The sequence below is a fragment of the Ictidomys tridecemlineatus genome, chromosome 11, assembly GCF_052094955.1.
Source record: "Ictidomys tridecemlineatus isolate mIctTri1 chromosome 11, mIctTri1.hap1, whole genome shotgun sequence".
In the NCBI taxonomy this organism is placed as follows: domain Eukaryota; kingdom Metazoa; phylum Chordata; class Mammalia; order Rodentia; family Sciuridae; genus Ictidomys; species Ictidomys tridecemlineatus.
In genome coordinates, this window is record NC_135487.1 from 77,339,546 (window position 1) to 77,353,356 (window position 13,811).

Genomic DNA, 13,811 nt, shown 5'->3' on the forward strand with positions numbered 1-13,811 from the left:
AAATTTATGTGTATTTTACAATAAAAAAATCTAAAGATGCTTTTTCTATTGTTCAGTGTTTCCTGCTATTATTAAGTAATCACAGTCATTAAGAGCACTAACCAGCTGGTGCATGCACCAGTAATCCCATTGGGAGGCTGAGGCAGAAGGATCTCAAGTTCAAAGCCAGCCTCAGCAAAAGCAAGTTACTAAGCAACTCAGTGAGACCCTGTCTCTAAATAAAATATAAAATAGTGCTGGGGATGTGGCTCAGTGGCCGAGTGCCTCTGAGTTCAATCCCTGGTACCCTTCCCCCACCAAAAAAGAGGCACCAGCCATCAAAATTTGATGGCCCTGGATTTGAGATTTGGTTGTGCTTGCTGCATCTCTGGAACCTAAAAGCATGTCACTTAGTTAAGCCTCAGTTTCCTCACCTGTAACACAGGAATCATAAAATGCTTACTTACCCATTATAGGTTGCTGTGAAATTTCAACTCGATACCAAGTTTTAATACACAGAAGGGGCTCAATAAACATTAGCTCTGATTTTCTTTCCAGGTTTTCATACCAATATGATTCTTGTACTTGTATAAGGAAGATTAAAAAAATAGGCTTAAGCATAAAAAGGCTGTTTATTCATTTCTCTTTAGTCCTTAATGTTAAAGAGAACTATAAGACAACATGCCATAAAACACATTTCTTATTATAGTCAAGTGATAATATGAGCCCAAGTGTTGACCACTGAGTCAATGGTTAATAATCTTAAAGTATCATACTCTAAGAGGCAACAGTTTCATAGGAGCCACAATAACTTCAAATATTTGAAATAATTTAAATATATATAATGTGTGTGTATAAACATATACATATAATTTTTTATCAAGTATAACATGGTCATACAAAAACATTAACTAGCAATATAGTTCACACATATAAAAAGAGGCCATTTTATTTTTTTCCCTTTTATATCCTATTTTAGACAAAATGATGAAAATCCAGAAAATAACAGGAATGCACTAGTTATAAAAACTGGGTATTTTATAAATGAAACAGATTCAACCATCTACACCTTCTATCCAATTTCAAACAATGAGGCTTACTGTATTCTCAGAATGAACTTAAATAAATTTTTCCTTAATTCTAATGAAATATACATTTTTAATGGGTGATAGTCCAGGTAGAAAAAGTATATAAACGATTTATAAGTTGAAACATTTCATACAAAGGGAATGGTTTCAACAAAACCCACACAATATCAAGAGAAAATGCACTGAATTTAAAAATTTCTGAAGCAGTATTTAGAGCATTATAGAAAATACCAAAAAGTTTGGAACTATCATAAAATAAAAATTTATACAGATGAAACTAAGAGGTTAAAAACTATCAAACTTATTAAAACTATCTGAAGTCAAATAAAATATAAATATATAATTTAAATTATATTATACATTATTTTTTTATATAATAGCATATTATAATTTATATTATTTATCATGATATAATCTAATTATATATTATATATCATATATATGTTAATTCATGTATTATTCATACTAAGATTATTATTTATTACATAATAAATATAATTTACAGTATATTAATAATGTAATATTATTTATTATATTATTTATATAATTTATATTAATATGTAATATATAAAATATATTATAATTATTGTTTATATATAATATTATATCATAAACATGTTATATAATACCATATATAATATACAACAGATTATATGTTATATATATCATTATAATATAATTTAAATTACATAGTTTAGTTATATCTTATTTGGCTTTAGATGGTTTTAATAAATTTGATAGTTTTTTACTCCTTAGCTTCATCTGTACAAATTTTTATTTTATGACAGTTCCAAACTTTTTGGTATTTAAGTGCATTTTCTTTGTATAATTTAACTGACCACCACATGACAATTAGAACTATAGATTTGCAAACTTTTTGGACATTATGTAAATATTAAAAAGTTAGGTGAATTGCCAATTGAAAAATAAAAACTTACATACTTACTATAAACACACAAGTGGTCAAAGATGTACTATAAAACTGTATGGGAAAACATATTCATACGCAATAAAGATCTTCCAGGAATTTGCATTCAGAAACATTTTATAAATAAGCACTTAGTTTTGCTCCAAAATAAAGCTGATTTTCCCCTAGTGCACCTATTTGTTGAGAACTATAGGGATGCATTTAAGTGGATAATTTTATAGGGAAAATCATTAGAAATTTTAAAAATGCAATACTTATTTTATGGAAAACTTCAAAAACACAAAATTTAAGGACAATTCCAGTGAGGCACTACCATTCTATATAACTAAAACACGACCTATTCTATATGACTAGCAAACACCATACGAGAATAAAAGGCAAAATACACACTTTGGCAATCCTATACAAAAGGGGTCCTGTCAAAACATTCTTTCATAAAATAAACACAATATCACAAAACAAAAACAACAAAATAACAAAAAGAAAAATTGAATTTTACAACCCTACACAAATTGTGGGATTTCATCTTCAAGGTCTTCAAACTGTTGCATTCGTTTTAGCCTGGGTCTCTGGCATGTTGGATTCACGTCAGGCAGGCCGTGCTCCTCAGAGTTCTCTTTAGGCTTACCACTTGGCTGCAAAGGACAAGCTGATGTGCTGTCTGAGTCTGCAACTGATTTCTCCACATGACTCAGGGGAGTACGAGCTGTGCTAGGAGGCACTGCTGTTATTGGTGAAGCTGGTCTCTCCTCAGTCCCCCTGACATTGCTGGTGGGGGTACGTGGTTTATAAAATGTTGTCCAGTGTAGGGGCTGTAGTGTTCTGGGTGCTCTGGCAAGAGCAAGAGGGCAGGAATCGGAGGACCGTCTCTCTGACACCTCTCTTGCTGATATGACTGGTGTGTTGGGCTGTGTGGCACTGCTGGGATGGTCACCACTGACCCTGATGTTCACTGTCACTTTTTCCTGGAGTGCACTAGGCACAATCATCGCAGTCTTGGCAGTTAAGTTGTTTTGTTCACATTGCTGTCCCCGAGTTTTTTGTAGAATCTGCTGATCAAAACCATTAAATTTGGAACAAACAGTAGTAGGGGTATCTTTTCTATAAAGTCCTTCAAAGGTAGGATTCTTGCAAAACTTGTCTGAATTGACATTTCCCACATTTCTGCTATTTCTCTCAGTAGGAGGGCTTGCAAGAAGTAATCTATCTACAGGCAAACTTACAGGTCTAATCTTGGTCCTTGGCATATGCCTCTGTATATTGTTTGTTGCCCTATCAAATTTCAGAGCAAGTGGCTTAGTGGTTCTACAAATATCATCCATCTTTTGGGATGATGATTCAAGTTCTTTGTTATCTGAAAAAGAAAAATTTTTTTCACTTCATGGAGCTCGGTTAATAAGGGAGTATGGTTAGTTATTAGTGGACATACTCTCAAAACAACACATGATATTCTCAGTCATCTATGCAGAGGAATTAAAAATTCATACAGCATTAAAGGCACATTTTGAATTAAAGCATTACTTTTAAAATTTTATCTAAATCAATACAATAAATAGCCACAAATCACATCATAAGTTGGTTAAACAAAACAAAACAAAAAAAGACTTCCTGAAGTAATAATTTTTTAATATACTATGGATGAATGAATATTTGCTGGGTTAGGATTGTCCTGATTTCAACAAGCAGACACTGGTAACCTCAGAACAGTTACAGTATTCTATACACCAACCAAAGCCATGCCCTGAATCCCAAGGACTTTTCCTATCACTTCATTTGCTTTCCAGCTACATTCTGTCCATATTGAGGGCACACACCAGAGAGGACATGGATGCTCTCCCAGCTAATCCACTAATACATGGCAACATCCATTGGTCTCAAATTAAGGTTGAAGAGTTGTCAAAACTGTCATTCTGCTATTGGTTCTGGTGACTCCAGATTTACTTCCTTATCTTTCTCCTCTAGTCTGGTCCTAAGGTCCCTGTTTTCTCATCTAGGACTCTCAGCTCCTCACACTGTCTTTGCTGCTTTTACCTCAGAAACTCCTGTTGCTGAAAAGGTGCAGCCCTCTGGCCATGATTCTCCTCTCCCCGCTGAGAAACATTAGATAAGTGTGCACCTTGACTGGTCAGATGGCTTTGCCACTGGCCCTGTTCATAGCCCACTGTCCTTGTCCCTGCCACCTGCTCCTTCTCCCACATCCTTGGGCAGTGGTTTGTAGACAGGTACACACCAGCATCACTTGCAGGTCATCATCTCATCTGACCTCCTTCTTCACCTGAGGCTGCTGGTACCTCTTCCCTGGTTCCCATGCAGTGCTACTATGATTTGCTGTCCTGGGCCCTTCTCCACATTGATAGAAGGGAGCTGAGCCATTGTGGTTGGATGATAAGCACTAGTGCATTTTTACAGTCCTGCATGATGAAGACTGCAGGATCTGCAGACAGCTGCTTGGGTTCTGGCTCCACTCCTTCTCCAGTTCTGACCTGGCAAGTCCATTGCACTAGCCCTACCTGCTTTCCTCTGTCAAGAAAGACCCCTATATGGAGCTATGCTATCATGTGGTCTTAATAATCTAATAAGGAAAAGGCTTAGAATCACCTGGTATGTAATAAAAACTTGAACACATTAAAAAATTATTTATTTTATTACTATACCTAACCAGGAATCCAATTTCATGGCACAGTGAAACAAGGTTAGATTTAGGAATGAGACAGGACTAGGTTCAAATCCTGAATGAACAATAATTTAGGGACATGATCCTTGGCATTATTAACCTTCCTCTGACTGTTAGCCATGGCTTAAATGAGGTCAGTGTTCATAGCACAGAACTGAAAATAAGATCAAATCAGATAAATGCAATCAGTGAGTCCAGTGCTTTTCTTAGCAGACAGGTAATTGACTCCTTTTGTTTTCAGACTTTCTCAGGCTATACTCATTGATGTTTAATTTTATACATCAAATTTAACACATATGCCTATATTTTGAAAAAATTAGAATTTAGCAGTAACAAATTGAAGCATTTCAACCACCTTAACAGAAACCATTCACTGAAATAATATCAGAGAAAAACAATGAATACAAGGATTGTAGCCAAGGAAATGGAAGAAATGTGTGCTTAATGTGTTAAAGGTAGGATACAGGTAGAAAGTACATTAAAAAAAAACAAAAAAAACCTTTAGGAGTCTATTTTTTTGAGTTTCAGGAGTCCAGTTTTTTCCTGCCTTGACATTGATGACAAGAAGTAAAAATTGAAACAAATTTCAGAAAGAGAACAAAAACATTTATGAATTCCAAGATATCTCTTAACAAGAGAGATATAAAGAATGATATTCATTTAAATGACATTCATTAAACTTTCCCAATGGCTAGCAAAGTTAACTAATACAACTTTGAAGTTTGAACTTCCTTCAACTTCTTTCACCTTGGTTTTTAATCATGGCTTATTTGCAAAGTTTGAAAATATGCAAACATATATTTTACATGACCACTCACCAATGAGACATGCATCACATTTTTCCAATGTATTTTGCTTGCGTTCTGATTCCTCAAATGATGTAGCTGATTCAAAATTTTCACTTTCACTATCTGCAGTGTGGCTATCCTAATGATGCAAGAGAATTTTTAAACTAAAAAAGCAAAACACACCTCAAAATAAACAGTTCAAAGACTGTTAATTTATTAACATAAACATCATAAAGTTTTAAAGCAATCCTATAATGGTTGAAACTTACCTCCTTTGAAGAAAAATACAGTGACTTTGTGGAATGTTCTGAGTCTCTTTCTTCTGCTGATATCACAGGTTTTGAAGGACAGCTTTGATCAACCTGAGGTGAAACAACACCTGTACTACACGTAACATCTTGTGGCTCTAGGGACCCATCGAAGATCTTCAGTGAGTAAGTAATGAGGAACTCTACCAACCGTGCCTGATTTGCATATTCAGTAAGAGAGGAGATGGTGACAGGAGCAGTTGTGGGCCTTGGCCTAATGAGACTTGGTCCAAATATCACCCCCAAGTTTTTGGAGGTCATCCTGTTTTCTTCAGCATGGTCTACAACCCTGAGAAGAACACATAAAGCTGTATGAGATTTGCCTATTAGAGGTCCTTAATGGTAGTTTACTATGAATGGAAGGGTAGAGGAAACAAGGGTTACAGAAGTCAACAAAAATTTGTCAAGGGTCAAATTTGGTGGGTCTAGGTAAAGATACATTTGTTTGATTATAATATTTACCACACACCAAACTGAGTTTCAGAGTACTATATTAGGATAAAATTCATGTAAATAGAAGGAACTACTGAAGTTTTATCAGCAGAAGGAAAAAAAATTCCTAAAATTTGCTACATCTTTGTATATGGTATATACTCTCAGTTCCTTATACTGGAAACTGAAACATCATCATCAATTTCTCTCTCATTGTCCACAGTTTTCTTTTTTAAAAAGTATTTTTAGTTATAGATGGACAATATATCTTTATTTTATTTATTTTGATGCAGTGCTGAGTATCAAACCCAGCACTTCACATGTGCTTCGCAAGCATTCTACCACTGAGTCATACTCCCATCCCTCCACAGCTAGTTTTCTTTTTCCTTTTTAATATTTTTTTAGTTATACATGGGCACAATATCTTTGTTTATTTATTTTTATGTGGTGCTGAGGATTGAACCCAGTGCTTCACATATGCGAGGCAAGCGCTCTGTCACTGAGCCACAACACCAGCCCACACAGCTAGTTTTCTAGTCTAGATGATTCTCTCTCCTGAACATCTCTCTGTTCTACTGCAACTCTCGATGTTCTGGCTTTACTTCAAGCACTCACTACTTTTTATTTCTATGACTATTCTAGGAGATTGAATTGCAGAAGGCCTCCACTCCAACCCATTTTTCACACTGCTGTCAGAAAGATCTAGTAGACTACAAGTTCTTTAATGTGTACAGGAACAATATGGTCAACTCATCTGCCAGGTATGTTAAGGCCCTATAAAGGGCCTGTAGACAGGATAGCTCAGTTCCTGCTACTGCTTGCTGTATTGTAGCCTAACAAAATTATATTTTCCAAATGCAAAATGCTTTCTTGTGTCTCCATGTCTCTTACCCTCTGCCGAGTATGCTCTTCTGCACATTCTCTATCAAATCACCACTCAGTTCTTAAAATCTGACTCAAGGGCTTGCCTCCTCTGCTTTACCCCTAATCCCCATGCAAACTACTTCTGCATGCCTGCATGCTGTGCACAGCTACTAAAAAAAGGACGATGCTGTACTGTGGTCATGTATAGGTCTGTGCCCCCACGATGATGAGCCTACAAACAGCATAAACCCTGTTTCCATCCTGGTTTCCCCAGCCAGAGCCTGGCATACAGGCAATGTTGGCTGCATAAACATATATTCAATGTCTCTCTTTCCCAATACAGAATAAAAACATTATAAAAATGAAACAATCATTTTAAAAACAATACCACAACAATATAAATGTAATACTATTGCACTGTACAATTAAAAATGGTTAAGATGGTATAAAAATTTTTACCGCTTAAGGTGTACTATGAGGTAATGAAGACTGTTGAAATTTGATGCTGGCAATTGTCTTAGAAGGTCCTTGCTTTTTAGAAGAATTCGGTTTATTTCTATACACATATTTGAGTATTTTTTGTCTTCAGAGTTATCCTTTTTGGTTTCTTGTTCTTCATTAACATGTTGGATCTCTTTTGCAAGGTCCATAAACTCCTTGTATAATCGGAATAAGATAAATGGTTCTGGGAGCTAAAGAAATAAAATTACATTAAAAATATCTTCCACTTTTTTTTATTGTTGTTGTTAAAGTCAACTGTTAGTGCGAATTACTCAAAGAATTAAACCTGTCCCTTTAGATTAACTAAATTTAAAATCAATCTTTATTTATTTATTTATTTATTTATTTTACAGTACTGGGGATTGAACCTAGGACCTGAGTTTCATCCCCAGCCTATAAAATGTTATGTTTGCTAGAGATATGATCTATAAATCAAGTCAAAATCTTCACCATAAATTATATTTATGTTAAAAACAAGTTAAAAGATAATTAGTTAAACTCTAAACTTTAAATGAAGTTTAAAACTTTAAGCTTCATGATGGAATTTTAAAACTCTTATCTATATCCTAAACACACTATATTCACATCTGCACCGAAAATAGCATGATCTTCAGCTGTTCTATTGAAACAAAACTAGGACACGAAGTAAATAAAATGAATTAGAAAAGGCATGAATGTTACTGGTAAGGGGTAAAAATATCATAGTGCTACATGTTTTAATTGGGCCAGAATGAAGATCAGCACTGGTTAATATGACCTTCAAAAATGAAACTGTCATCATCTTATTCATCGAATTTTGAAACTGCCTGATTTGCCACAACTAAATTAAAAGAAAAAGTTCCTGTAACAAATGTCCATTGCCATAATGAATTTCAATATTTCTACTGATCTGCAATAGAAAATCCAGTGTACCTTTGTCTACCTGACGTCCTGCATCGGGTGTTGCCCTATGATCAGTTTCTATCTTCACCACTCTGGGATCTGAAGCAAGTCACTTAACCTTTTGGAGCTTTAGGTAAATGAATAAAATGAAGGCTATTCTCTAATACTATTGCAAGAATTGAGCACAGTTTCCCACATGAAAGTCTTGGACACACAAAATTCCTAAAACAGAATGCAAGTTCACAGTGTTGGATTCCATTCATCTCCTCTCCCTGAATGGCTAAAAGAGATAAAGGATGACATATTACAAGACCTATATTCATTCAAAAGTATCAACTGCTATTTTTCAGTTGAGGGATCTGTAAAACATGACTAAAGAGTTATCAATACTTTCCTGGGCTAACATTATGGATCCACCAATTTATACTTAATTTTTTTCCTTCCTGCAATCCCACTAAAATACAGTACACCCATAAGGACTAGGAAAATAGAGAAAACAAAAAGTAATAATTCACAAGAGCAGATGAACAAGTCCTGATGCAGCAGTTCCAAGAAAGCTGTCACTCAACATGATTTTGAGAATCCTAAAGGGACTTGAACAATCAGTACCAGGTCCTATGATCCTGGGGTAGGGTGCAGGTGGGCCACCTGAGAAAGCTTAGCAGTCTATAAAATCCTGTCTCCACTCCATTTTCTTGAGCAACTTCTTCCCTAAAAATCTGGATACATTTTCTCTGGGCAACGTGACACAGAGTCTCTCTGAATGGGGGAAATGCCGAACATAAGGGACAGAGAGCTGAATATCTGAAAATGGGTATTTGTTGGCTGTATGTACACTGAATGCACAGATCCTGCAGTCATCTTTCCCATCCTGGCTCCCACAGTATTGGTACCATATCTTTCCAGGGGGGATCAAACCAGTCTAAGAGCAGGGAACTAGAGACATGTAATCAGGCATATCCCCAACGGTCCACCTAGACCACTTTATAGGAAAGTTCAAAGTTTTTTTAAAATCTTGATGTGTTCAAGAGCTTCCGAAGAGATTTTAAGTCCAAACTCTAAAATAACTAGACACCACGAAAGATAAAAGTCAAAATGGGTAGAAAAATAACAAACTGAAGATGTAAAACTATGCTATCAATGTGTTGGCCACTAGGGGCTAGGGTTGTGGCTCAGCGATGGAGCACTGGCCTCGCATGTGCGAGACCCTGGGTTCGATCCTCAGCATCACATAAAAATAAATAAATGAAATAAAGATATTGTGTCCAATTACAACTAAAAAATAAATATTTTAAAAAATATATGTTGGCCACTAGTTATATATGCTGAAAGAGTACTGGAAGTGCAAATAATCAAAATTGAGATGTGCTCTAAATGAACAAATAGATACCAGATTTCAAAGATTAAGAGCTCAAATGTAAATAAATAAATAAGATATCTCATAATTTAAAAATAATAATTAGATGTTCAAAATGTTAAATAAAATATTAACATTAATTTTACCTATTTTTTAAAATTTATGTGGCTATACAAAATTTAATGTCATATATGAAGGTCACACTGTATTTCTACAGAGGGTTAGAGGCTAAGTAGAGAAACAAAGCTTTACAAAGAAAATCTATGAATATCCACAGGAAAATAGCATGATATAGTCATTTTAAAAAATGTTATCAAAGAAATAGAAAATCAGAATTCTTGAAAATTAAAACATGATCTAGGAATGAAGTAATTTACATTAGTCAAGAAGATAAAGCTGAGGAAATGTCTTAGAAAGTTATTTTAAAAAAAGAAGAATAGAGGAAAGGAAAGGGAACTAGAGAACGAGTATGGGTTATTGAGTATCCAAACAAGAGCTTCAACTAGAGAGTACAAAGACAGAGGAGGAAAACGGGCAATAAAAATCAAGAAAAGTTCCAAGAACTAAAGCATTGACTACTGACAGAGCTCATGGAGTAGCCATAATAGTGGATGAAAAGTTATCCACATCAACATACATATTGTAAAATCTTAAAATAATGGGGAGGGGGAAAGATTCTACTAGCGTACAGAGTCACAAAACAATAGGCACATACAAAGTTAGGAATGAAATAAGGCGGTAGGAATGAAATAAGGCGGATTCACAGTGTGAAGAGAACAAAAAACACCCATGCCTTCACAATTCAGAGGAAAAAGAATTTCCAGCTTATAATACTAAAACTTCCACACTATCTACACTACTCCATTTCTGTCAAGAGAGTAGAAAAGATATTTATGGATGAACAAGGTTTCAAATATTCAATCCTACTTCACCTTGCTTAAGGACAGTCATAACCAAAACAGACTACCCCCAAACAAAGAAAACAGGAGAGGTGTTCCATCACAAAAGAGAGGAGAGAGAAAAGTGGAATTGCATGGAAATGGAAAGAGACCCTCATGGTTATAAAAAACTACATAAAAGAGGTTGTGAGGGGAATTGGAAGAAAAATAAGGAGAGAAATGAATTACAGTAGATGGGATAGAAAGAGAAGATGGGGGGGAGGGGGATAGTAGAGGATAGGAAAGGTAGCAGAATACATCAGTCACTAGTATGGCATTATGTAAAAATGTGAATGTGTAACCTATGTGATTCTGCAATCTGTATTTGGGGTAAAAATGGGAGTTCATAACTCACTTGAAACTATTGTTCGAAGTATGATATGTCAAGAGCTTTGTAATGTTGTGAACAACCAATAAAAAAAAAAAAGAAATTAAATGTGAAAAAAAAAAAAAGAGAGGAAAGTGATCTCAGGATGACAGCTAATAATCAATATAAAAGGGATCTGCAAGAGAGCAAAAGAATTCCAGAGAAGGACAGATCAAGGATTATCAGCACTATTCTCTCTGTCATTATCTCTTCATTTTCACCCAAGGATAGAAGGCCAACTGGGTCTGACCCAAATCTCTTTGTACTTGGCTCACAACAATGTGCTGATTAAGTTCCTGTAACCCCTCTGAAAGCGGCTGCCTAAAGCCAGCAAGGCCACTTACTTCACCCTACAGATGTGTGTGTGTGTGTGTGTGTGTGTGTGTGTGTGTGTGTGTTTGACTTACTCCTGCAAACTGCAGGTATAATAGTGAGAACAGAAAATGACAAAATAGGACAGCCCACTCCCTGACCATATTCCTGCTGGACTTCTAGTATCCACCTTATAGGAAGCCTTATGCCTGATGCCTGATGAACTTCATGGCCATTCCCACTGACCTCTCAAAATAGCTATTTGGAAATATCACTGAAGGCAAAGCTAGACTATGATCTAGATACTGTCCTACTTATTGAATATTCCTAACAGTGTGAACACGGGCCTTTACAGCTACATTTATGCTTTTTAAGTTGGCATTCTAAAACTTAAAGGAACAAAAACTTAATAAGTGTTATTTATTCCATTATGTTTAGGAAAATGTTTATCCCTTTAACATGGTTAGGAAGACGTTCAAGGTGGAGTTGGAAGTCTGCAACATGGAAGAGGTACCTACCTGGAAGACTTGTACAAGGGATAGTAATATTTTATTGTCTTAAGTGGGATGATGAGAAACGAATTTGGCTTTATTATTATTGTTCTTTAAACTGTATGTACATTTTATGATCTGTGTATTAATAATGAGAAAAACTTCAACATGGGAGGATCAGTGGAATGGAATAGGGGGAAGAAGGGAGGAAGAGAGGGGAGGAAGAAAGGGAACTAAAGTGGAGTGAGTCAGATCCATGCATGTATGAAATTGTCAGGATGAACCTAGCTACTATGTATAAATGTAATGCTCTTATAAAAAAAAGAAATATATCAACATAGTCTATGCCATTGAAAATATATGCAATATAAAACATTTTTGCTCTTTTTATTTGATGGTAGGTTTAGAATAAAAACTTTACCTGTCGAAGGTATAATTTTAAGACTTCACAGATGTCATGTGAATTAAATTCTGAAATGTCTACCAAATGCATTCCATTCTCCAAAGCTTGACATAGTTTTTCAGTTTTTGTTTTGTTTCCACTAACACGATAAATTCCCTTGAATAGAAACAAAAAAAATTATGCAAAATTATACTTTAGTACAAAGACATTCACATCAATATACATATTGTAAAATCTTAGAATTATGGGGGGAAAAGATTCTACTAGCTTACAGAGGGACAAAATAATAGGCACATACAAAGTTAGGAATGAAATAAGGAGGATTCATGTTATGAAGAAAACAACAAAAAAAAACCCATGTCTTCACAATTCAGAGGAAAAAGAATTTCCAGCCTATACTACTAAAACTAAAAATAATAAAATGTAGACATCTAAACATATTTCATGTATCTACTTCAATTTTTATTAGTATTTTAGGAAAAAAACCAAGTTAAAGTCAAATCAATTAACATTTTCCAAATAAATGTGAATAAATTCAGTTATTACAAACTGAGAGTACTGATTTTCAAGTCTCCTTTAAAAAGAATCACATAGGCATTTATGTTTTTAGAATTGTAAGAGTTAACAACATACCTGTAAACACAAGGCTCTATTTTCAATCTCTGAGGCACATATTTTGAGTATAAAAGGAATGCCATCTGGCTCCTTTTTTGCAACTTGTGTGAATTCTGCTCCAAATAAGTGAATTTTTCCCACAAGTTTCTGATGACCACAAATGATAACTAAGTTTTCCAAACATTTTCGATGACAAACAAGGAGACACTACAAGAAAATGATAGTTTAAAAGTGATTAATTCACCTTACATTATTCACAACTAAGCAAATGACAGGCAGACTAATGACAAAAAAAAAAAATTAGTTAAAAAGTATCACTTGTGGTGCATGCAATACAATTAACAGCAAAATAAACTATAAAACCATAGAAGATAAATTGTGGGACTTTATTAAAAATATACTGGCAGAGCCAGGTGTGATGTCATATACCTATAATTCTAGCTATTTGAGCGACTGAAGCAGGAAGATCACAAGTTGGAGGCCAGTCCAACTTAGCAAGACCCCATTTCAAAATACAATTTTAAAAGGGCTTGGAATATCACTCAGGGGTAAAGTGCTTGCCTGGCATGAGCAAGACCCCAAATTCAATTCCCAGTACTATAAACAACAAATTTATATATAACAAATTAGGTGTGTGCACACATACACATCTCTTAATAAGTAAAATCATAACAAAAAAAGTATGTAGCAAAGAAATAAGGGGGCCAATGTGATTCCAAAAAGACCTTACCTCTTCACATTCAACACCTTGGAATACTACAATGCCTTCACAATCTCTGCATTTTGTGGGGGATCTCAATTTTCGGAACTTGTGAGTAACAGCTGCTTTTGACATCAATGTATTCTTAAATGCTCCAAGGGAATTGGGTCCTTACAACAGAAAC

The 13,811-nt window shown here is 34.9% G+C and overlaps 1 protein-coding gene across 2 annotated transcripts in view; it reads right to left on the reverse strand.

Annotated features, from left to right (window-relative positions):
* Window positions 1-592: 592 nt before the first annotated feature.
* Window positions 593-13,811, reverse strand: part of Arhgap29 (Rho GTPase activating protein 29) — a 62,715-nt gene continuing 49,496 nt past the window's right edge. For both annotated transcript variants that reach the window (XM_078026777.1, XM_078026778.1), the window contains exons 17-23: window positions 13,658-13,797; window positions 12,946-13,134; window positions 12,331-12,468; window positions 7,521-7,753; window positions 5,727-6,054; window positions 5,488-5,596; window positions 593-3,349 (exon numbers count right to left, since the gene is read on the reverse strand). In XM_078026777.1, the coding sequence (XP_077882903.1) occupies window positions 2,499-3,349; window positions 5,488-5,596; window positions 5,727-6,054; window positions 7,521-7,753; window positions 12,331-12,468; window positions 12,946-13,134; window positions 13,658-13,797 (1,988 nt within the window). In that variant the 3' untranslated portion in view covers window positions 593-2,498. The remainder of the gene's footprint in view (window positions 3,350-5,487; window positions 5,597-5,726; window positions 6,055-7,520; window positions 7,754-12,330; window positions 12,469-12,945; window positions 13,135-13,657; window positions 13,798-13,811) is intronic.